We start from the raw sequence: 26,408 nt of genomic DNA on the forward strand, positions 1-26,408 counted from the left end.
CAGTCCGAAGTTCCGATATTAACACTATTAGTAAAAATGAAATCACATGATCGTCAATGCGACTGTGTAATTTCAAGGCCGGGATCGGGTCATGGGGGACTGCTTATGCTGCTAGGCACACCCTCCAGGCTGATCCTTGCCTTCGTCAAAGGGACAAGCTGCCCCTGTGGCCATTTCAGAGTGTCTTGCACACGTTTCCAAATTGTCTTGGAATACTTGCGTAGATTTCAAAAAGGTCAGTTTGGGACTTAAAGGGACAGTCAAGTCCAAAAGAAAACTTTCATGTTTCAAATAGGGCATGTAATTTTAAACAACTTTCCAATTTACTTTTATCACCAATTTTGTTTTGTTCTCTTGTTATTCTTAGTTGAAAGCTAAACCTAGGAGGTTCATATGCTAATTTATTAAACCTTGAGGGCCGCCTCTAATCTAAATTCATTTTGATAGTTTTTCACCACTAGAGGGCATTAGTACACGTGTTTCATATAGATAACATTGAGCTCAAGCACGTGAATTTACCATGGAGACAGCTCTGATTGGCTAAAATGCTAGTCTGTCAAAAGAACTGAAATAAGGGGACAGTCTACTGAGGCTTAGATACAAGGTAATTACAGAGGTAAAACGTGTATAATTATAACTGTGTTGGTTATGCAAAACTGGGAAATTGGTAATTAAGGGATTATCTATCTTTTAAAACAAACAAAATTCTGTTGTTGACTGTCCCTTTAATAAGGGGCTTTTAGGTGTCAAATTTGATAAGCTTGTGATTGCCAAAAAACTTTTGGCTCCATGTTAAAAAAAAGGAATTTTTCTCCATCAAGCCCAAAATGTGCTTGAAGCTCTGGAAAACAGATGAAGACATGCTACTGTGATTACATCAAAACAAAAAACATAATTTATGCTTACCTGATAAATTTATTTATCTTGTTATGTATCGAGTCCACGGATTCATCCTTACTTGTGGGATATTCTCCTCCCCTACAGGAAGTGGCAGAGAGAGCACCCACAGCAGAGCTGCCTATATAGCTCCCCCCTTAGCTCCACCCCCCAGTCATTCGACCGAAGGCTAGGAAGAAAAAGGAGAAACTATAGGTTGCAGTGGCGACTGAAAGTTTAAAAATAAAATATATATGCCTGTCTTAATAAACAGGGAGGGCCGTGGACTCGATACATCACAAGAGAAATAAATTTATCAGGTAAGCATAAATTATGTTTTCTCTTGTAAGATGTATCGAGTCCACGGATTCATCCTTACTTGTGGGATACCAATAACAAAGCTTTAGGACACGGATGAAGGGAGGGACAAGACAGGGACCTTAAACGGAAGGCACCACTGCTTGTAGAACCTTTCTCCCAAAAATAGCCTCCGAAGAAGCAAAAGTATCAAATTTGGAAAATTTGGAAAAAGTATGAAGCGAAGACCAAGTCGCCGCATTACAAATCTGTTCAACAGAAGCCTCATTTTTAAAAGCCATGTGGAAGCCACAGCTCTAGTAGAATGAGCAGTAATTCTTTCAGGAGGCTGCTGTCCAGCAGTCTCATAGGCCAAACGGATGATGCTTTTCAGCCAAAAGGAAAGAGAGGTAGCCGTAGCCTTCTGACCTCTCCACTTACCAGAATAAACAACAAACAATGAAGATGTTTGACGGAAATCTTTAGTTGCTTGAAAGTAGAACTTTAAAGCACGAACCACATCAAGATTGTGCAACAGACGTTCCTTCTTTGAAGAAGGATTAGGACACAGTGAAGGAACAACAATCTCTTGATTGATATTCCTGTTAGAACCAACCTTAGGGAGGAACCCAGGTTTGGTACGCAAAACCACCTTATCTGCATGGAAAATAAGATAAGGGGAATCACACTGTAAAGCATATAGCTCAGAAACCCTTCGAGCCGAAGAGATAGCTACTAAAAACAAAACTTTCCAAGATAGAAGCTTAATATCCAGGGAATGCATAGGTTCAAACGGAACCCCTTGAAGAACTTTAAGAACTAAATTTAGGCTCCATGGCGGAGCAACAGGTTTAAATACAGGCTTGATTCTGACCAAAGCCTGACAAAATGCTCGAACGTCTGGGACAGACGTTTGTGTAGAAGAATAGACAAAGCAGATATTTGTCCTTATAAAGAACTAGCTGATAATCCCTTCTCCAAACCTTCCTGGAGAAAAGACAATATTCTAGGAATCCTAAACTTACTCCACGAGAACCTTTAGATTCACACCAATAAAGATATTTGCGCCAAATGTTATGATAGATCTTCCTGCTGACAGGCTTTCTAGCCTGAATCAGGGTATCAATGACCGACTCAGAGAAACCACGCTTTGATAGAATCAGGCGTTCAATCTCCAAGCAGTCAGGCGCAGAGAAATTAGATTTGGATGCGTAAACAGACCTTGGATTAGAAGATCCCGCCTCATTGGCAGAGATCATGGTAGAACCAAGGACATGTCCACTAGGTCTGCATACCAAGTCCTGCGTGGCCACGCAGGCGCTATCAGAATCACCAAAGCTCTCTCCTGCTTTATTCTGGCAACCAGACGTAGAAGGAGAGGAAATACATAGGCCAGATTGAAGGACCAAGGCACTGAAAGAGCATCTATCAGTACCGCCTTGGGATCCCGGGACCTGGACCCGTAACGAGGAAGTTTGGCATTCTGACGGGACGCCATCAGATCCAATTCTGGTGTGCCCCATAGCTGCATCAGCTGGGCAAATACCTCCGGATGGAGTTCCCACTCCCCCAGATAAAAAGTCTAACGACTTAGGAAATCCGCCTCCCAGTTCACTACTCCTGGGATGTGGATTGCTGAGAGATGGCAAGAGTGATCCTCTGCCCATCGGATTATTTTGGTTACCTCCATCATCGCTAGAGAACTCCTTGTTCCTCCTTGACGATTGATATAAGCTATAGTCGTGATGTTGTCCAACTGAAACCTGATGAATTTGGCCGCAGCAAGCTGAGGCCATGCCTGAAGCGCATTGAATATCGCTCTCAGTTCTAGAATATTTATCGGGAGAAGAGATTCCTCCCGAGACCATAAGCCCTGTGCTTTCAGGGAGTTCCAGACTGCACCCCAGCCTAGCAGACTGGCTTCTGTCGTTACAATGAGCCACTCTGGCCTGCGGAAACACATTCCCTGAGACAGGTGGTCCTGAGACAACCAACAGAGAAGAGAATCTCTGGTCTCCTTGTCCAGATGCAGTTGAGGAGACAAATCTGTATAATCCCCATTCCACTGTTTGAGCATGCACAGTTGCAGTGGTCTGAGGTGTAGGCGGGCAAAAGGAACTATGTCCATTGCCGCTACCATGAGTCCGAAGTTTTGATTTTCTGACCTCCGTCAGAAATATTTTCATTTCTACCGAGTCTATCAGAGTCCCTAGGAAGGAAACTCTTATAAGAGGGAAGAGAGAACTCTTTATGTTCACCGTCCACCCGTGAGATTTCAGAAAAACCAACACAATGTCTGTGTGAGACTTGGATAACTGGAAAGTTGACGCCTGAATTAAGATAAGGCGCCACTGCTATGCCCCGTGGTCGTATAACCGCCAGAAGGGACCCTAGCACCCTTGTGAAAATTCTGTGAATAGGGATGTGTAGATACGCATCCTTTAAATCCACGGTGGTCATATATTGACCCTCCTGGATCAGAGGTAGAATAGACTGAATAGTCTCCATCTTGAATGATGGTACTCTGAGGAACTTGTTGAGAATTTTGAGATCCAAGATTGATCTGAAAGTTCCCTCTTTTTTGGAAACCACAAACAGGTTTGAGTAAAATCCTAGCCCCTGTTCCTCTTTTGGGACTGGGCGGATCACCCCCATGGTATGTAGGTCTTCTACACAGCGTAAGAATGCCTCTCTCTTTGTCTGGTTTACAGACAATCGAGAAATGTGAAAAGTCCCCCTTGGAAGAGAGCCTTTGAACTCAAGAAAATTTCTAAAGCCCAGGGATCGTGAACATCTCTTGCCCAAGCCTGAGCGAAGAGAGAGAGAGTCTGCCCCCTACTAGATCCGGTCCTGGATCGGGGGCTACCCCTTCATGCTGTCTTAGAAGCAGCTGCAGGCTTCTTGGCCTGTTTACCCTTGTTCCAAGCCTGGTAAGGTCTCCAGACTGACTTGGACTGGGCAAAATTCCACTCTTGCTTTGCAACAGAGGAAGCTGAAGCGGGACCACTCTTGAAATTCCGAAAGGAACTAAAATTATTTTGTTAGGTCCTCATCTTATTTGATCTATCCTAAGGGAGGGCATGACCTTTCCCTCCAGTGATGTCTGAAAAAATCTCTTTCAGTTCAGGCCCAAATAGGGTCTTTCCCTTGAAAGGGATGTTCAAAAGCTTAGTTTTAGATGACACATCAGCAGACCAGGATTTAAGCCATAACGCCCTGCGTGCTAAAATGGCAAAACCTGAATTCTTTGCCGCTAATTTAGCCAGTTGAAAAGCGGCATCTGTAATAAAAGAATTAGCCAATTTTAAGGGCCTTAATTCTGTCCAAAATTTCTTCTAATGGAGTCTCCATCTGAAGAGCCTCTTCTAGAGCCTCAAACCAGAAAGCAGCTGCAGTAGTTGCAGGAACAATGCACACAATAGGTTGAAGAAGAAAACCTTGATGAACAAAAATTTACTTCAGGAGACCCTCTAATTTTTTATCCATAGGATCTTTGAAAGCACAACTGACTTCAATAGGTATAGTTGTATGTTCAGACAGAGTAGAAAACAGAATTTATGTTTACCTGATAAATTACTTTCTCCAACGGTGTGTCCGGTCCACGGCGTCATCCTTACTTGTGGGATATTCTCTTCCCCAACAGGAAATGGCAAAGAGCCCAGCAAAGCTGGTCACATGATCCCTCCTAGGCTCCGCCTACCCCAGTCATTCGACCGACGTTAAGGAGGAATATTTGCATAGGAGAAACCATATGATACCGTGGTGACTGTAGTTAAAGAAAATAAATTATCAGACCTGATTAAAAAACCAGGGCGGGCCGTGGACCGGACACACCGTTGGAGAAAGTAATTTATCAGGTAAACATAAATTCTGTTTTCTCCAACATAGGTGTGTCCGGTCCACGGCGTCATCCTTACTTGTGGGAACCAATACCAAAGCTTTAGGACACGGATGAAGGGAGGGAGCAAATCAGGTCACCTAAATGGAAGGCACCACGGCTTGCAAAACCTTTCTCCCAAAAACAGCCTCAGAAGAAGCAAAAGTATCAAACTTGTAAAATTTGGTAAAAGTGTGCAGTGAAGACCAAGTCGCTGCCCTACATATCTGATCAACAGAAGCCTCGTTCTTGAAGGCCCATGTGGAAGCCACAGCCCTAGTGGAATGAGCTGTGATTCTTTCAGGAGGCTGCCGTCCGGCAGTCTCGTAAGCCAATCTGATGATGCTTTTAATCCAAAAAGAGAGAGAGGTAGAAGTTGCTTTTTGACCTCTCCTTTTACCGGAATAAACAACAAACAAGGAAGATGTTTGTCTAAAATCCTTTGTAGCATCTAAATAGAATTTTAGAGCGCGAACAACATCCAAATTGTGCAACAACCGTTCCTTCTTCGAAACTGGTTTCGGACACAGAGAAGGTACGATAATCTCCTGGTTAATGTTTTTGTTAGAAACAACTTTTGGAAGAAAACCAGGTTTAGTACGTAAAACCACCTTATCTGCATGGAACACCAGATAAGGAGGAGAACACTGCAGAGCAGACAATTCTGAAACTCTTCTAGCAGAAGAAATTGCAACCAAAAACAAAACTTTCCAAGATAATAACTTAATATCAACGGAATGTAAGGGTTCAAACGGAACCCCCTGAAGAACTGAAAGAACTAAGTTGAGACTCCAAGGAGGAGTCAAAGGTTTGTAAACAGGCTTGATTCTAACCAGAGCCTGAACAAAGGCTTGAACATCTGGCACAGCTGCCAGCTTTTTGTGAAGTAACACAGACAAGGCAGAAATCTGTCCCTTCAGGGAACTTGCAGATAATCCTTTTTCCAATCCTTCTTGAAGGAAGGATAGAATCTTAGGAATCTTAACCTTGTCCCAAGGGAATCCTTTAGATTCACACCAACAGATATATTTTTTCCAAATTTTGTGGTAAATCTTTCTAGTTACAGGCTTTCTGGCCTGAACAAGAGTATCGATAACAGAATCTGAGAACCCTCGCTTCGATAAGATCAAGCGTTCAATCTCCAGGCAGTCAGCTGGAGTGAGACCAGATTCGGGTGTTCGAACGGACCTTGAACAAGAAGGTCTCGTCTCAAAGGTAGCTTCCATGGTGGAGCCGATGACATATTCACCAGATCTGCATACCAAGTCCTGCGTGGCCACGCAGGAGCTATCAAGATCACCGACGCCCTTTCCTGATTGATCCTGGCTACCAGCCTGGGGATGAGAGGAAACGGCGGGAATACATAAGCTAGTTTGAAGGTCCAAGGTGCTACTAGTGCATCCACTAGAGCCGCCTTGGGATCCCTGGATCTGGACCCGTAGCAAGGAACTTTGAAGTTCTGACGAGAGGCCATCAGATCCATGTCTGGAATGCCCCACAGTTGAGTGACTTGGGCAAAGATTTCCGGATGGAGTTCCCACTCCCCCGGATGCAATGTCTGACGACTCAGAAAATCCGCTTCCCAATTTTCCACTCCTGGGATGTGGATAGCAGACAGGTGGCAGGAGTGAGACTCCGCCCATAGAATGATTTTGGTCACTTCTTCCATCGCCAGGGAACTCCTTGTTCCCCCCTGATGGTTGATGTACGCAACAGTTGTCATGTTGTCTGATTGAAACCGTATGAACTTGGCCCTCGCTAGCTGAGGCCAAGCCTTGAGAGCATTGAATATCGCTCTCAGTTCCAGAATATTTATCGGTAGAAGAGATTCTTCCCGAGACCAAAGACCCTGAGCTTTCAGGGATCCCCAGACCGCGCCCCAGCCCATCAGACTGGCGTCGGTCGTGACAATGACCCACTCTAGTCTGCGGAAGGTCATCCCTTGTGACAGGTTGTCCAGGGACAGCCACCAACGGAGTGAGTCTCTGGTCCTCTGATTTACTTGTATCCTCGGAGACAAGTCTGTATAGTCCCCATTCCACTGACTGAGCATGCACAGTTGTAATGGTCTTAGATGAATGCGCGCAAAAGGAACTATGTCCATTGCCGCTACCATCAAACCTATCACTTCCATGCACTGCGCTATGGAAGGAAGAGGAACGGAATGAAGTATCCGACAAGAGTCTAGAAGCTTTGTTTTTCTGGCCTCTGTCAGAAAAATCCTCATTTCTAAAGAGTCTATTATTGTTCCCAAGAAGGGAACCCTTGTTGACGGAGATAGAGAACTCTTTTCCACGTTCACTTTCCATCCGTGAGATCTGAGAAAGGCCAGGACGATGTCCGTGTGAGCCTTTGCTTGAGGAAGGGACGACGCTTGAATCAGAATGTCGTCCAAGTAAGGTACTACAGCAATGCCCCTTGGTCTTAGCACAGCTAGAAGGGACCCTAGTACCTTTGTGAAAATCCTTGGAGCAGTGGCTAATCCGAAAGGAAGCGCCACGAACTGGTAATGCTTGTCCAGGAATGCGAACCTTAGGAACCGATGATGTTCCTTGTGGATAGGAATATGTAGATACGCATCCTTTAAATCCACCGTGGTCATGAATTGACCTTCCTGGATGGAAGGAAGAATTGTTCGAATGGTTTCCATTTTGAACGATGGAACCTTGAGAAACTTGTTTAAGATCTTGAGATCTAAGATTGGTCTGAACGTTCCCTCTTTTTTGGGAACTATGAACAGATTGGAGTAGAACCCCATCCCTTGTTCTCCTAATGGAACAGGATGAATCACTCCCATTTTTAACAGGTCTTCCACACAACGTAAGAATGCCTGTCTCTTTATGTGGTCTGAAGACAACTGAGACCTGTGGAACCTCCCCCTTGGGGGAAGCCCCTTGAATTCCAGAAGATAACCTTGGGAGACTATTTCTAGCGCCCAAGGATCCAGAACATCTCTTGCCCAAGCCTGAGCGAAGAGAGAGAGTCTGCCCCCCACCAGATCCGGTCCCGGATCGGGGGCCAACATTTCATGCTGTCTTGGTAGCAGTGGCAGGTTTTTTGGCCTGCTTTCCCTTGTTCCAGCCTTGCATTGGTCTCCAAGCTGGCTTGGCTTGGGAAGTATTACCCTCTTGCTTAGAGGACGTAGCACTTTGGGCTGGTCCGTTTCTACGAAAGGGACAAAAATTAGGTTTATTTTTGGTCTTGAAAGGCCGATCCTGAGGAAGGGCGTGGCCCTTACCACCAGTGATATCAGAGATAATCTCTTTCAAGTCAGGGCCAAACAGCGTTTTCCCCTTGAAAGGAATGTTAAGTAGCTTGTTCTTGGAAGACGCATCAGCTGACCAAGATTTCAACCAAAGCGCTCTGCGCGCCACAATAGCAAACCCAGAATTCTTAGCCGCTAACCTAGCCAATTGCAAAGTGGCGTCTAGGGTGAAAGAATTAGCCAATTTGAGAGCATTGATTCTGTCCATAATCTCCTCATAAGGAGGAGAATCACTATCGACCGCCTTTACCAGCTCATCGAACCAGAAACACGCGGCTGTAGCGACAGGGACAATGCATGAAATTGGTTGTAGAAGGTAACCCTGCTGAACAAACATCTTTTTAAGTAAACCTTCTAATTTTTTATCCATAGGATCTTTGAAAGCACAACTATCTTCTATGGGTATAGTGGTGCGTTTGTTTAAAGTGGAAACCGCTCCCTCGACCTTGGGGACTGTTTGCCATAAGTCCTTTCTGGGGTCGACCATAGGAAACAATTTTTTAAATATGGGGGGAGGGACGAAAGGAATACCGGGCCTTTCCCATTCTTTATTTACAATGTCCGCCACCCGCTTGGGTATAGGAAAAGCTTCTGGGAGCCCCGGGACCTCTAGGAACTTGTCCATTTTACATAGTTTCTCTGGGATGACCAACTTGTCACAATCATCCAGAGTGGATAATACCTCCTTAAGCAGAATGCGGAGATGTTCCAACTTAAATTTAAACGTAATCACATCAGGTTCAGCTTGTTGAGAAATGTTCCCTGAATCAGTAATTTCTCCCTCAGACAAAACCTCCCTGGCCCCATCAGACTGGTTTAGGGGCCCTTCAGAACCATTATTATCAGCGTCGTCATGCTCTTCAGTGTCTAAAACAGAGCAGTCGCGCTTACGCTGATAAGTGTGCATTTTGGCTAAAATGTTTTTGACAGAATTATCCATTACAGCCGTTAATTGTTGCATAGTAAGGAGTATTGGCGCGCTAGATGTACTAGGGGCCTCCTGAGTGGGCAAGACTCGTGTAGACGAAGGAGGGAATGATGCAGTACCATGCTTACTCCCCTCACTTGAGGAATCATCTTGGGCATCATTGTCATTGTCACATAAATCACATTTATTTAAATGAGAAGGAACTCTGGCTTCCCCACATTCAGAACACAGTCTATCTGGTAGTTCAGACATGTTAAACAGGCATAAACTTGATAACAAAGTACAAAAAACGTTTTAAAATAAAACCGTTACTGTCACTTTAAATTTTAAACTGAACACACTTTATTACTGCAATTGCGAAAAAATATGAAGGAATTGTTCAAAATTCACCAAAATTTCACCACAGTGTCTTAAAGCCTTAAAAGTATTGCACACCAAATTTGAAAGCTTTAACCCTTAAAATAACGGAACCGGAGCCGTTTTTAACTTTAACCCCTTTACAGTCCCTGGTATCTGCTTTGCTGAGACCCAACCAAGCCCAAAGGGGAATACGATACCAAATGACGCCTTCAGAAAGTCTTTTCTATGTATCAGAGCTCCTCACACATGCGACTGCATGTCATGCCTCTCAAAAACAAGTGCGCAACACCGGCGCGAAAATGAGGCTCTGCCTATGATTTGGGAAAGCCCCTAAAGAATAAGGTGTCTAAAACAGTGCCTGCCGATATAATCTTATCAAAATACCCAGATTAAATGATTCCTCAAGGCTAAATATGTGTTAATAATGAATCGATTTAGCCCAGAAAAAGTCTACAGTCTTAATAAGCCCTTGTGAAGCCCTTATTTACTATCTTAATAAACATGGCTTACCGGATCCCATAGGGAAAATGACAGCTTCCAGCATTACATCGTCTTGTTAGAATGTGTCATACCTCAAGCAGCAAGAGACTGCTCACTGTTCCCCCAACTGAAGGTAATTCCTCTCAACAGTCCTGTGTGGAACAGCCATGGATTTTAGTAACGGTTGCTAAAATCATTTTCCTCATACAAACAGAAATCTTCATCTCTTTTCTGTTTCTGAGTAAATAGTACATACCAGCACTATTTTAAAATAACAAACTCTTGATTGAATAATAAAAACTACAGTTAAACACTAAAAAACTCTAAGCCATCTCCGTGGAGATGTTGCCTGTACAACGGCAAAGAGAATGACTGGGGTAGGCGGAGCCTAGGAGGGATCATGTGACCAGCTTTGCTGGGCTCTTTGCCATTTCCTGTTGGGGAAGAGAATATCCCACAAGTAAGGATGACGCCGTGGACCGGACACACCTATGTTGGAGAAATAGCTCCCTCCACTTTAGGAACTGTCTGCCACGAGTCCCGCATGGTGTCAGATATGGGAAACATATTCTTAAAAACAGGAGGGGGAATAAACGGAATACCTGATCTATCCCACTCCGTAGCGATAATATTCACAATCCTCTTAGGGACTGGGAAAAAACATCAGTGTAAACAGGAACCTCTAAGTATTTATCCATCTTACACAATTTCTCTGGGACCACTATAAGGTCACAATTATCTAGAGCCGCTAATACCTGCCTGAGCAATAAGCGAAGGTGTTCAAGCTTAAATTTAAAGGCCGTCATATCAGAATCTGTCTGAGGAAGCGTCTTTCCTGAGTCAGAAATTTCTCCCTCAGATAACAAATCCCTCACCCCTACTTTAGAGCATTGTGAGGGCATATCAGATACGGCTACTAAAGCGTCAGACTGCTCAGCATTTTTCCTTAACCCAGAGCTGTCCCACTTTCCTTGTAAACCAGGCAGTTAGGATAAAACCTCTGTGAGGGTTGTATTCATAACTGTGGCCATGTCTTGTAAAATAAATGAATTCGACACACTAGAGGTACTTGGCGTCACTTGTGCGGGCGTTACTGGTTGTGACACTTGGGGAGAGCTAGATGGTGAACCCTCATTTACTTCTGACTGAGAATCATCTATTGCTCTATTTTTAAGTGCTAATATATGTTCTTTATAGTTTATAGACATATCAGTACAATTGGGACACATTCTAAGAGGGGGTACCACAATGGCTTCCAAACATATTGAACAAGGATTTTCCTTGGTGTCAGACATGTTAAACAGGCTAGTAATGTAACAATCAAGCTTGGAAAACACTGTAATCAAAGTAAATAACACTTAGAAATAAAACGGTACTGTGCCTTTAAGAGAAAAACATAATTTATGCTTACCTGATAAATTCCTTTCTTCTGTTGTGTGATCAGTCCACGGGTCATCATTACTTCTGGGATATTATCTGCTCCCCTACAGGAAGTGCAAGAGGATTCACCCAGCAGAGTTGCTATATAGCTCCTCCCCTCTACGTCACCTCCAGTCATTCGACCAAAGACCAACGAGAAAGGAGAAGCCAAGGGTGTAGTGGTGACTGAATTATAATTTAAAAAATATGTACCTGCCTTACAAAACAGGGCGGGCAGTGGACTGATCACACAACAGAAGAAAGGAATTTATCAGGTAAGCATAAATTATGTTTTCTTCTGTTATGTGTGATCAGTCCACGGGTCATCATTACTTCTGGGATACCAATACCAAAGCAAAAGTACACGGATGACGGGAGGGATAGGCAGGCTCATTATACAGAAGGAACCACTGCCTGAAGAACCTTTCTCCCAAAAATAGCCTCCGAAGAAGCAAAAGTGTCAAATTTGTAAAATTTGGAAAAAGTATGAAGCGAAGACCAAGTTGCAGCCTTGCAAATCTGTTCAACAGAGGCCTCATTCTTAAAGGCCCAAGTGGAAGCCACAGCTCTAGTGGAATGAGCTGTAATTCTTTCAGGAGGCTGCTGTCCAGCAGTTTCATAGGCTAAACGTATTATGCTACGAAGCCAAAAAGAGAGAGAGGTAGCAGAAGCTTTTTGACCTCTCCTCTGTCCAGAATAAACGACAAACAGGGAAGAAGTTTGGCGAAAATCTTTAGTTGCCTGCAAGTAGAACTTGAGGGCACGAACTACATCCAGATTGTGTAGAAGACGTTCCTTCTTTGAAGAAGGATTTGGACACAAGGATGGAACAACAATCTCTTGATTGATGTTCCTGTTAGAGACAACCTTAGGTAAGAACCCAGGTTTAGTACGCAGAACTACCTTGTCTGAGTGAAAGATCAGATAAGGAGAATCACAATGTAGGGCTGATAACTCAGAGACTCTTCGAGCAGAGGAAATAGCCATTAAAAATAGAACTTTCCAAGATAACAATTTTATATCAATGGAATGAAGGGGTTCAAACGGAACACCCTGTAAAACGTTAAGAACTAAGTTTAAACTCCATGGCGGAGCAACAGTTTTAAACACAGGCTTGATCCTAGCTAAAGCCTGACAAAAGGCCTGGATGTCTGAATTTTCTGACAGACGCCTGTGTAACAAGATGGACAGAGCTGAGATCTGTCCCTTTAATGAGCTAGCCGATAAACCCTTTTCTAAACCTTCTTGTAGAAAAGACAATATCCTAGGAATCCTAACCTTACTCCAGGAGTAATCTTTGGATTCACACCAGTATAGGTATTTACGCCATATTTTATGGTAAATCTTTCTGGTAACAGGCTTCCTAGCCTGTATCAGGGTATCAATAACCGACTCAGAAAAACCACGTTTTGATAAAATCAAGCGTTCAATTTCCAAGCAGTCAGCTTCAGAGAAGTTAGACTTTGATGTTTGAATGGACCCTGAATCAGAAGGTCCTGTCTTAGAGGTAGAGACCAAGGCGGACAGGATGACATGTCCACTAGATCTGCATACCAAGTCCTGCGCGGCCATGCAGGCGCTATTAGAATCACTGATGCTCTCTCCTGTTTGATTTTGGCAATCAATCGAGGAAGCAGCGGGAAGGGTGGAAACACATAAGCCATCCTGAAGTTCCAAGGTGCTGTCAAAGCATCTATCAGAACCGCTCCCGGATCCCTGGATCTGGATCCGTAGCGAGGAAGTTTGGCGTTCTGGCGAGACGCCATGAGATCTATCTCTGGTTTGCCCCAACGTCGAAGTATTTGGGCAAAGACCTCCGGATGAAGTTCCCACTCCCCCGGATGAAGAGTCTGGCGACTCAAGAAATCCGCCTCCCAGTTCTCCACTCCCGGGATGTGGATTGCTGACAGGTGGCAAGAGTGAGACTCTGCCCAGCGAATTATCTTTGATACTTCCATCATTGCTAGGGAGCTTCTTGTCCCTCCCTGATGGTTGATGTAAGCTACAGTCGTGATGTTGTCCGACTGAAACCTGATGAACCCCCGAGTCTTTAACTGGGGCCAAGCTAGAAGGGCATTGAGAACTGCTCTCAATTCCAGAATGTTTATTGGCAGGAGACTTTCCTCCTGACTCCATTGTCCCTGAGCCTTCAGAGAATTCCAGACAGCGCCCCAACCTAGAAGGCTGGCGTCTGTTGTTACAATTGTCCAGTCCGGCCTGCTGAACGGCATCCCCCTGGACAGATGTGGCCGAGAAAGCCACCATAGAAGAGAGTTTCTGGTCTCTTGATCCAGATTCAGAGTGGGGGACAAATCTGAGTAATCCCCATTCCACTGACTCAGCATGCACAATTGCAGCGGTCTGAGATGTAGGCGTGCAAAGGGTACTATGTCCATTGCTGCTACCATTAAGCCGATCACCTCCATGCATTGAGCTACTGACGGGAGTTGAATGGAATGAAGGACACGGCATGTATTTAGAAGCTTTGTTAATCTGTCTTCTGTCAGATAAATCTTCATTTCTACAGAATCTATAAGAGTCCCCAAGAATGGAACTCTTGTGAGAGGCAAGAGAGAACTCTTCTTTTCGTTCACTTTCCATCCATGCGACCTTAGAAATGCCAGAACTAACTCTGTATGAGACTTGGCAGTTTGAAAGCTTGAAGCTTGTATCAGAATGTCGTCTAGGTACGGAGCTACCGAAATTCCTCGCGGTCTCAGAACCGCTAGAAGAGCACCCAGAACCTTTGTGAAGATTCTTGGAGCCGTAGCCAATCCGAATGGAAGGGCTACAAACTGGTAATGCCTGTCTAAGAAGGCAAACCTTAGATACCGGTAATGATCTTTGTGAATCGGTATGTGAAGGTAAGCATCCTTTAAATCCACTGTGGTCATGTACTGACCCTTTTGGATCATGGGTAAGATTGTCCGAATAGTTTCCATTTTGAACGATGGAACTCTTAGGAATTTGTTTAGGATCTTTAAATCCAAGATTGGCCTGAAAGTTCCCTCTTTTTTGGGAACCACAAACAGGTTTGAGTAAAACCCTTGTCCTTGTTCCGACCGCGGAACCGGATGGATCACTCCCATTAATAATAGATCTTGTACACAGCGTAGAAACGCGTCTTTCTTTATTTGGTTTGTTGACAACCTTGACAGATGAAATCTCCCTCTTGGGGGAGATAATTTGAAGTCTAGAAGGTATCCCTGAGATATGATCTCTAGCGCCCAGGGATCCTGGACATCTCTTGCCCAAGCCTGGGCGAAGAGAGAGAGTCTGCCCCCCACTAGATCCGGTTCCGGATCGGGGGCCCTCGGTTCATGCTGTCTTAGGGGCAGCAGCAGGTTTTCTGGCCTGCTTGCCCTTATTCCAGGACTGGTTAGGTTTCCAGCCTTGTCTGTAACGAGCAACAGCTCCTTCCTGTTTTGGTGCAGTGGAAGTTGATGCTGCACCTGCTTTGAAATTCCGAAAGGGACGAAAATTAGACTGTCTAGCCTTAGCTTTGGCTTTGTCTTGAGGTAGAGCGTGGCCCTTACCTCCTGTAATGTCAGCGATAATTTCTTTCAAACCGGGCCCAAATAAAGTTTGCCCCTTGAAAGGTATATTAAGTAATTTGGACTTAGAAGTTACATCAGCCGACCAGGATTTTAGCCACAGCGCCCTACGTGCCTGAATGGCGAATCCTGAATTCTTAGCCGTAAGTTTGGTTAAATGTACTACGGCCTCCGAAATGAATGAATTAGCTAGTTTAAGGACTCTAAGCCTGTCCGTAATGTCGTCCAGCGTAGCGGAACTAAGGTTCTCTTCCAGAGACTCAATCCAAAATGCTGCCGCAGCCGTAATCGGCGCGATGCATGCAAGGGGTTGCAATATAAAACCTTGTTGAACAAACATTTTCTTAAGGTAACCCTCTAATTTTTTATCCATAGGATCTGAAAAAGCACAGCTATCCTCCACCGGGATAGTGGTGCGCTTAGCTAAAGTAGAAACTGCTCCCTCCACCTTAGGGACCGTTTGCCATAAGTCCCGTGTGGTGGCGTCTATTGGAAACATCTTTCTAAATATTGGAGGGGGTGAGAACGGCACACCGGGTCTATCCCACTCCTTAGTAACAATTTCAGTTAATCTCTTAGGTATAGGAAAAACGTCAGTACTCGCCGGTACCGCAAAGTATTTATCCAACCTACACATTTTCTCTGGTATTGCAACAGTGTTACAATCGTTAAGAGCCGCTAAGACCTCCCCTAGTAATACACGGAGGTTTTCCAATTTAAATTTAAAATTTGAAATATCTGAATCCAATCTGCTTGGATCAGAACCGTCACCTACAGAATGAAGCTCTCCGTCCTCATGCTCTGCAAGCTGTGACGCAGTATCAGACATGGCCCTAGAATTATCAGCGCACTCTGTTCTCACCCCAGAGTGATCACGCTTGCCTCTTAGTTCTGGTAACTTAGCCAAAACTTCAGTCATAACAGTAGCCATATCTTGTAATGTTATCTGTAATGGCTGCCCAGATGTATTAGGCGCCATAATATCACGCACCTCCCGGGCGGGAGACGCAGGTACTGACACGTGAGGCGAGTTAGACGGCATAACTCTCCCCTCGCTATTTGGTGAAATTTGTTCAATTTGTACAGATTGGCTTTTATTTAAAGTAGCATCAATACAGTTAGTACATAAATTTCTATTGGGCTCCACCTTGGCATTGGAACAAATGACACAGGTATCTTCCTCTGAATCAGACATGTTTAACACACTAGCAATAAACATGCAACTTGGTTACAATCTTATTTAACAAAAACGTACTGTGCCTCAAAGAAGCACTAAACGATTAAATGACAGTTGAAATAATGAACTGAAAAACAGTTATAGCATCACTCTTTAAAAACAACACAACTTGTTAGCAAAGGTTTGTTCCCATTAGTAAAGTAACACTAATTAAATTTTAAACATAAAAATCACAGAGCAACGTTTTAAAACACAGTCACTACATAAGTCTCACAGCTCTGCTGAGAGAATCTACCTCCCTTCAAAGAAGTTTGAAGACCCCTGAGTTCTGTTAGAGATGAACCGGATCATGCAGAAAATACAAGAGTAACTGACTGGAAATTTTTGATGCGTAGCAAAGAGCGCCAAAAACGGCCCCTCCCCCTCACACACAGCAGTGAGAGAGAAACGAAACTGTCATAATCAAAACAAGCAAACTGCCAAGTGGAAAAAATAATGCCCAAATATTTATTCACTCAGTACCTCAGAAATGCAAACGATTCTACATTCCAGCAAAAACGTTTAACATGAATTAAATACCTATTAAAAGGTTTAATGTACTTTTACAGAGTAATTCCGGTGAAATACCATCCCCAGAATACTGAAGTGTAGAGTATACATACATGTCATTATAACGGTATGGCAGGATTTTCTCATCAATTCCATTCAGAAAATAAAAACTGCTACATACCTCAATGCAGATTCAACTGCCCGCTGTCCCCTGATCTGAAGCTTTTACCTCCCTCAGATGGCCGAGAAACAGCAATATGATCTTAACTACTCCGGTTAAAATCATAAGAAAAACTCTGGTAGATTCTTCTTCAAACTCTGCCAGAGAAGTAATAACACGCTCCGGTGCTATTGTAAAATAACAAACTTTTGATTGAAGTTATAAAAACTAAGTATAATCACCATAGTCCTCTCACACCTCCTATCTAGTCTTTGGGTGCAAGAGAATGACTGGGGGTGACGTAGAGGGGAGGAGCTATATAGCAACTCTGCTGGGTGAATCCTCTTGCACTTCCTGTAGGGGAGCAGATAATATCCCAGAAGTAATGATGACCCGTGGACTGATCACACATAACAGAAGAAAAAAGCTGCACAAATTCTGCAAAACAGTGTAAAAAAGCAGTAAACATAACAGTAGTATCATATAGCCTTAGTAACTTTGCACAGCTATGCAAATAAACAATTAACCCCTTAATGGCAAAACCGGATTGAAAAAACATCAAAACCAGTAAAAAAAGACTTTCAGCACTTTGCCATAGTTCTGCTGTGGCTCCTACCTGCCCTTCAGAACAATTTGTGGGGGGAAAAACTTCTTTTAAAGCCCTCAAACACGGCAGGGACCTCTGGAGAAACAGTTAGAAGTCTCAGAGGAAAAAAAACTGCACAACTGAGGCCCGAAAATAGGCCCCTCCCACCTCACTCGAGTTTTGAGGCCTAACAGAAAAACACTAGTGTCTCTAAATTAACCATGTGGGTTAAAAAACCCTAAAACAAGCCATAATGACCCCTTTAGTCCCTTCAAAAAAGCATTATAATTGCATCATTTACTGAATAAACAAAAACGTTTTTACCAAACAGTATCACCAGTAACTAATGAGCCCTTCATGCAAGCTGAAATTCCTATCCAAGTGTCTGAATACAGCTTACCCTTCCCTTATGGGGATATTGCCAGCCTTTTCTAGAAATAACATAGTCTGTCTAGAAAAAAATAGACTGAACATACCTTGATGCAGTTTAGCCTGCAAACTGTTCCCTAAACTGAAGTACTCTTCAGCCCTTGTGAGAACAGCAGTGGATCTTAGTTACAAAGTGCTAAGATCATCATCCTCCTTGCAGAAATCTTCATCCTTTTTCTGCCAGAGAGTAAATAGTACACACCGGTGCCATTTAAAATAACAAACTTTTGCTTAAGAAAATAAAAATCTAAAATTTTTTGTCACCACACTCCTCTTTGCCCTTCCTAGCAGTTAAGCAGGTAGAGAGAATGACTGGGGGGTAGAGCTAAGGGGGGAGCTATATAGGCAGCTCTGCTGTGGGTGCTCTCTCTGCCACTTCCTGTAGGGGAGGAGAATATCCCACAAGTAAGGATGAATCCGTGGACTCAATACATCTTAGAAGAGAAAGCACCTTTTCTGGCAGAAAACCCGCTATAAAAAAAAACAAACAAAAAAAAAAGGCGAACAGATTGTGATCGACCCCTAAATTTGATAAAGGACAGTGGATAACTGGGCATTAGCATTTTATTTTAGGGAAACGGTTCAACAGGTTAAGCCCTCTCCTGAGGAAATTACAGTTTTCTCTTTTTCAGCTGTATGATTGACAAGCGCTCATCAGAGAAACTAAGCAATTTGTAGCAAATATACTACAGAGGTCAACTTGTTTAGAAATAAAAGGATTGTAGAGTCAACATTTCAATTAATTACCTTTAGCAGTTCTTATATAGATTCCAAATACTATTCTCTACCAATTCTGACATACCTTAACTTGACCTTTTGCAAATGGAAGAGTAAACTCTCCATGTAAAAGTCCATTCTTCTCAAAGAAAACAACATCATGTTTGTTAGGTTTGCTCTGAGTGGAAGCAATAAGGCTCCCCGAAGGCCTTGGGATTTTAAAACAAACAAGTATTATTTAAGTAAGAACTGTACATTTTCAAAATATCATAAAATATTGCAGCTATAGATTACAAACATCTACAACGTCTATTAACACACACAATTAGTAACTATAAGTATGAGTATCATAGGCCTATACATGTTGAGTGCAATTATGCAAGTAGTATTGGGCATTAACATAGCTGAAGCTCAATCCATACCACTTGCATTCTATATACACAAAGTCCAATACTTAGGTATTTCAATTCTCCTTCATTGGTGCAATTTCTAATACATTTAATCCTATGCTGCAGGTATAACAAATCATTGAGGAAACATTTAAAGGGATAATGTACCCAGGTAAGTAGCTGATAAGAGTTCATTGTATTCTACGAACTGGGAACAACCACCCACTTGGATGTTAATTTCTGTTGTTGCCTCTTGTTTACAAATATTTTATATATAGAGAAAACTGCAGTTTTCATATGTTTTGTTATAGGTGGAGGTTTCAATCGGCAAAATCATGTATTTCAAGTGACAGAATAACGGTTAATATTTTTTAATTATATATATATATAAAAAAGTATCTTTTTTTTTGTTTAAAGCTATGTTTCAAATAACAATTTCATAAACTATGTTCTTTTATTGTTACTTTAAAAAGTCTTCTCTATGTAACAACCTTAAATGAGCTATTGGTCCTTTTCCTTAAATTGTATTGGGTAATTATGGTTGACATTCTTTTTTAGTGTTCTTGCTTTATTTATGGTGAATATAGCTTTGAAACCTGAAAAAGCTCACATTATTTATGTTTTATTCATAGTCTCTTATTTTTTACTTATTTATTTTATCTATATTTGCTCGATACGTTTATGTTTTATGTGTAATTTTATCATTTTAATATTTAAAGGGACACTAAACTCAATGATTCAGGTAGAGAATACAATTTTAAACAACATTCCAATTTACTTCTATTATCTAATTTGCTTCATTCTTTAGATATAATTTGTTTAAGAAATAGTGATGCACATGGGTGAGCCAATCACACAAGGCTTCTATGTGCAGCCACTAATCAGCAGCTACTAAGCCTATCTAGATATGCTTTTCAGCAAAAGATATCAAAAGAATGAATCCAATTAGATAATAGAAGTAAATTAGAAAGTTGTTTAAAATTGCATGCTCTTTCTAAATCATGAAAGAAAACATTTGGGTTTCATGCCCCTTTAAGGTTTGGTTTTGTACTTATTTACTTTTTCTTATTTACTTTTTCTATTACATAATAATAATAATATTCATGAAAAATAAATGTTGTCAGCCAGTACTTACTTCCAAGAGAGTGCTTGCTCCAAGCCTTCCACAGCTTCACTAGTAGACTGCAGTGCCAGTTCTCTGTTCCACACTCTGACCTTGCGAGCACCTGTGCATTAGAATAGGAAATTTGCATTTAAAGGATTTGTTTTTCAAATTTTGAACAAAATGAAAGGAAATTAATAAATAAAATAAATAAGTAAATTGCTTATCCCCTTCATGCCGGGGTGCAAGTGCTTAGTTGGGAATGAAGTTCCAATGTAAACACTTGCTGGGAAAAAAATCACGTGATAGTCGTTGCGATCACGTGATTTTAAGGCTGGAATCGGATCATGGGGACTTCCTACGCTTCAAGGCACGCCTACCAGTCCGATTTCTCATTGCACAAAGAGGGGAAGCTGCAGGACGCCATATAAGGTAGAACGTTCCATGCCATCCTAGTAGCTCTGTTAGCATGGCATGGAACATCCTAAGGGCGTATAGAGATTAATGGGACCCAACTTTCATAATTTATACAGAACATACAATTTTAGGAGACTTTTCAATGTACTTCTATTAAATTATTTGCTTAATTCTCTTTGCATCCTTTCTTCATAATCATGCCTAAAGCTGCAATGTACTACTGGGAACTAGCTAGTGATTGGAAGCAACACACATTTGTCTCTTGTCATTGGCTTACCAGATGTGTTCAACTAGGTCCACGTAGAAAATTGATGCTCTGAAGCTGACTTATGTGTTTTTTTAAAGCATTTTTTTTATTGAGGTAATAAAAAAGAAGACTTTACATGCATAGCAAACAATGTCAGACAGTATGGTGGTACATTAGCATGTATAAGTATATATATGTTAAGGATGCAATATAGTCCAAAACTGTAAAAATGGCAATATCTCTTCTAACACCCTAGGACTCTAGTTAAGATAAAGGGATATGAAAACCAATTTTTTTTTCTCTTTCATGATTCAGATAGAGCATGCAGTTTTAAGCAAATTTCGAATTTACTCCCATTATTAATTTTTCTTTGTTCTCTTGGTATCTTTATTTGAAAAAGCAGGAATGTAACCTTGGGAGCCAGTCTATTTTTGGTTCAGAACCCTGGGTAATGCTTGCCGATTGGTGGCTACATTTAAACAACTTATACAATGCCTGGTAATTGGAAAGAAAATAAGAGAAAAACACCTCAATTTTTTTGTAAACTTTTGTTATATAACTTACTCCTCCAATAACATGAAACTATGAGTAAAAAGCATCCCCTACTAAAAAACTAAGGCCCCTCTTGGACCTCCAGATACATAGCCTAAACATAGCGGGGAAATTATAGAACATATAAAACATATTAGCGGACCACTTTTGGGGCCACCTGTTCTCTTATTAGAAGGACAGCACAATATGTAACCAGCTTAATAGAGTTTCTATAAAACACCATAAAGCACAGCACCTCCACTGTAGTGCAAGCTGATTAAAATTTGCTGCAGTTACCTTCAAACACATAGCAGTAGACAGCAGAACTTGTAAAGTAAAATGACCTTTATTACTTTGAAATTAAAGGTCATTTTACTTTACAAGTGCTGCTGTCTACTGCTATGTAATGTATATCCTAAACAGGGAGTTAGCTACCATCATATGCAAAATCTAAAAAGCTGAAATGAAACTGAGTACTAAATCACTATATTTGAAAACATTAAACACTAAATAAATGCTAGATAGAATGATTCATTCAAAGAAAAGATTAGTCTGAAAATAACATGTAGATGTATTTTTTAAAGTTTAATTAGCTGTTTAAATGTTGATAAAATAAGTGTAAAAAGTTTTAATGTCTATAAAACAATGGGAGCTGCCATGTTGTAACTTAGGTTACATTCTCTGCTGTGGCCAATTAGGTACAGCTATAAATAGGTCACTAGAGTGTGCAGCCAATGGCTGTGTGGAATCTGTGTTCTGCACTTCCATTTCTAACAGAAACTGAAAAGTTCACAATTTGAGAGTGGAATTACAGGAAAAGGGGGCAAATAAATACTGAAAGTATGTTGCAGAGTTTTTGTTATGTATATATATTATTTATAATTTTTCATTACCATCTCAAAGTGTTTAATGTCCCTACAAGGCTCAGGAGGAAAGTCATATGTACTAGTTGTAGATGACTGTATCAAATTTTGCATGGGGAACTAAGGGAGCTATAACCTTATAGTTACAGGAGACGCACTAACAGAGCCCAAGGTGTAGAACAATTATGGTTTAAGTAATCAAGTGAGTGCTCAAGGGTAACTAAAATGTAATGAAAGTGCATAAATATTTCCACATGAAAAAAAAAGCAAAAAAAAACCCTCAAACAAACAGGCTATATTAAACAAATTATAAAGGCTATCTCACTGCCTATGCCTCATATATATGAACTAATCTTTCACCACCCAAAAAAACTACGGCAGAGTGTATAACTATCTAAAAGCAGCCCCTAAAATAATAAATCAGTAAAATATCAATGTGGTATAAAGTGAGATAAACATAAACTTGAAAAACACCTATAAGTAGGACTAATAGAGATAAAAACAAGGAAGCAAAGTCCCAGGATAGCGTTAAACATAAGCTAATCATTACTTACTCTGGATGAGAAGCCTTAACTATCCCTCAGCAATTAGTGAACACTAAATATCTAACACACCAACTAATAACACACTAAAGGCAATAAGCTGCTGGGGAATTATACGAGTACTCCAATTAACTAGAACAGTGTCCCCTGGCTTCATGAATTTGCAGAACTTGGAAAAAGGCCATCTCAAACATATGTTACAGAGATTGCATCAAAGGGTGATCTGGGTCAAGGGCACACCTCCATTTAACCAACTCTGGTTTTACTGTTAGCTGACAAGCCTTTAACTGTATATTGTAGGAAGTTTAACACTCTTATGCTACAATACCCTATATTCCTCTCTACTGTAGGGAAACCACATTGGTCACAGCACGTAATAGCTAACATAGAGCTTGCAGTCTCTTTGTTTCTTCTGCTGTCACCGGGTGGGTCGATCTGTTGTCCACAGCTTGACTGCTGATCCAAACACTCTCTGCAACATTAAGATCCATGCCAACAACCAGCCCTCTTGAAAAGAATCTCTCGGTGAGTTGGAGGGGCCACCGGAGGCGACAGCTCATCATCCGGAAGGCAACTTTACAATGCTTGTTGGGTCTTTCTTAGAAAGTAGGTCATCAAAGACCTACAAAAAGAACCAGCCATCAGAGCAATTATAAATTACCATAAGTGTAATGTCCGGTATAGTATCCTCCACCTGGTCTTTTGAGAGGCATGTACTCCGCTCCAGGAGACCAGCCACATCTCCCTCAGCTGAATACATCCCATGTGCAGCGAGTTCCTCATCTTTTGTATTGGCATCATAACATCTGTAGGTTGGTTATTCAGTGAAAGGCAGTTGAGGATCAGTATCATAGATTGTTCAAAATCCACTATCATGACCTGAATTGCTGTGCATATATCATCAATGAAGACGAAGGCATAAAAGAGTAAGAGTATCACAGCAGTGCTATTATAAGTGTAGATTAGATATAGATGTTAAGAGAGTATCTTTGTATTTCGTAACCCCAAAATCTGGGAGGGAATATGTGCGGCAGCCTTAGCCACATGGAGCTCTATTAGAAGGAACATCCAAGGCCTAGATAATGGCATATACGCATGGCTTTCCCACAGAACATAGGACCGTCTAACCGGCGAAATATCAGCTCTGGCGCTCTCTTTTAGATGTATATGATATTCCTGCGTTCAGCGATTTGGATTACTCTATAGTAGCATTATTTATTTATTTATACGAAATAACCTAAAATACTAGGCTAGGATCAAGAGCTTCACAGAGACGCGACCTGTCATTAACGGGACACAGCACTCCAAAAATTCTATGATGAATTTGAAAGAGCAGAATGCACACCAAAAATATTGTTTTCATAGAAATGTTAAGTAAAAGCTGTTACATTTGAAAGGAATACTGTAGTATTGGTTTTGCACTTTCTCTGTATCATCATTGGCAAAGAAAGACAACTACCTCTGCTTTACTGTCACTTGCTCACTAGATGTGTTCAGTTTACAGAATTAGCTTTTTTGGCCTCTCTAGGGAGTGTGGGGGCAATTACAAGGTTTCTTAAACACCTTGAGATTTTCATATAAAATGTTTAATTCTGTATCATAAAACAACTGTGCTATATATTTCAATATTAATTTTGCTCCCCTTTCATGTAATTTAGCTATGAAAATTGATGATTTTCTAGTTCTCAGCACTTGACCCCCCAAGAGTAACCCTGCTACATATATTTCCTTAATTGGCATTAATGGATAACAACTGCTGTGGCTAGCCTTGTTGTCTGCAGATGCAAGCCTGGATTGGCTCCTCCAAACAATTGCAGTAAAAAAGGATGTAAATTTGTTTTATAGAAATTAAGACCTGGCTGAGATGTCATTCTATAGCAACACAACACAAATGCCTTGTAATTGCATAGTGTTTACTCTCCATTTAGAAGCAAGGAGGTGTTTAATGTCTTTTAAGAAACAGTTGCACACACGCATGCTGCTCCTTCTCTAACTCAAAGTAAACCGTTTTAATTTACAAATATTTTTTGCATGAAAAATAGGATAACGTGTTTAATTTTGACCTTAGTGGCCCTTTAAAGTTTCATGATTAAGATAAATTATAAAATTAAAATAAAATGTGTAGGGTATATAGACATTTTGTGATTGATGTCTGTCACAATATAAGGGGAGGGAAAATTGGATTTACTTTGGAATTTGCCAAAAAATATTCTACTGCAAAGTAAGTGCTCTTTTTATTGTGTATTTTTCAATTATTTAACCCCTTAATGACCACAGCACTTTTCCATTTTCTGTCCATTTGGGACCAAGGCTATTTTTACATTTTTGCGGTGTTTGTGTTTAGCTGTAATTTTCCTCTTACTCATTTACTGTACCCACATATATTATATACCGTTTTTCTCGCCATTAAATGGACTTTCCAAAGATACCATTATTTTCATCATATCTTATAATTTACTTTAAAAAAAATTATAAAATATGAGAAAAAAATGGAAAAAAAACACACTTTTTCTAACTTTGACCCCCAAAATCTGTTATACATCTGCAACCACCAAAAAACACCCATGCTAAATAGTTTCTAAATTTTGTCCTGAGTTTAGAAATACCCAATGTTTACATGTTCTTTGCTTTTTTTGTAAGTTATAGGGCCATAAATACAAGTAGCACTTTGCTATTTCCAAACCATTTTTTTTTCAAGATTAGCGCTAGTTACATTAGAACACTAATATCTTTCAGGAATCCCTGAATATCTATTGACATGTATATATTTTTTTTTAGTAAACATCCCAAAATATTGATCTAGGCCAATTTTGGTATATTTCATGCCACCATTTCACCGCCAAATGCGATCAAATACAAAAAATCGTTCACTTTTTCACAAATTTTTTCACAAACTTTTGGTTTCTCACTGAAATTATTTACAAACAGCTTGTGCAATTATGGCATAAATGATTGTAAATTTTTCTTTGGGATCCCCTTTGTTCAGAAATAGCAGACATATATGGCTTTGGTGTTGCTTTTTGGTAATTAGAAGGATGCTAAATGCCACTGTGCACCACACGTGTATTATGCCCAGCAGTAAAGGGGTTAATTAGGGAGCATGTAGGGAGCTTTTTGGGGTAATTTTAGCTTTAGTGTAGTGTAGTAGACAACCCCAAGTAATGATCTAGGCCCATTTTGGTATATTTCATGCCACCATTTCACCGCCAATTGCGATCAAATTAAAAAAAAAGTTAAATTTTTCACAATTTTAGGTTTCTCACTGAAATCATTTACAAACAGCTTGTGCAATTATGGCACAAATTGTTCTAAATGCTTCTCTGGGATCCCCTTTGTTCAGAAATAGCAGACATATATGGCTTTGGCGTTGCTTTTTGGTACTTAGAAGGCCGCTAAATGCCGCTGCGCATCACACGTGTATTATAGCTAGCAGTGAAGGGGTTAATTAGGAAGTTTGTAGGGAGCTTGCAGGGTTAATTTTAGCTTTAGTGTAGAGATCAGCCTCCCACCTGACACATCAGACCCCCTGATCCCTCCCAAACAGCTCCCTTCCCTCCCCCACCCCACAATTGTCCCCGCCATCTTAAGTACTGGCAGCAACTCTGCCAGTACTAAAATAAAATATATATTTAGGCTTTTTGGT

The 26,408-nt window shown here is 41.2% G+C and overlaps 1 protein-coding gene across 2 annotated transcripts in view; it reads right to left on the reverse strand.

Annotated features, from left to right (window-relative positions):
• The window catches only part of ELP1 (elongator acetyltransferase complex subunit 1), a 267,173-nt gene that overhangs the window by 200,312 nt on the left and 40,453 nt on the right, over window positions 1-26,408 (reverse strand). For both annotated transcript variants that reach the window (XM_053703228.1, XM_053703227.1), the window contains exons 8-9: window positions 20,199-20,289; window positions 18,760-18,883 (exon numbers count right to left, since the gene is read on the reverse strand). In XM_053703228.1, coding sequence (XP_053559203.1) covers window positions 18,760-18,883; window positions 20,199-20,289 — 215 coding nt within the window. The remainder of the gene's footprint in view (window positions 1-18,759; window positions 18,884-20,198; window positions 20,290-26,408) is intronic.

Source organism: Bombina bombina, chromosome 2, assembly GCF_027579735.1.
Source record: "Bombina bombina isolate aBomBom1 chromosome 2, aBomBom1.pri, whole genome shotgun sequence".
In the NCBI taxonomy this organism is placed as follows: domain Eukaryota; kingdom Metazoa; phylum Chordata; class Amphibia; order Anura; family Bombinatoridae; genus Bombina; species Bombina bombina.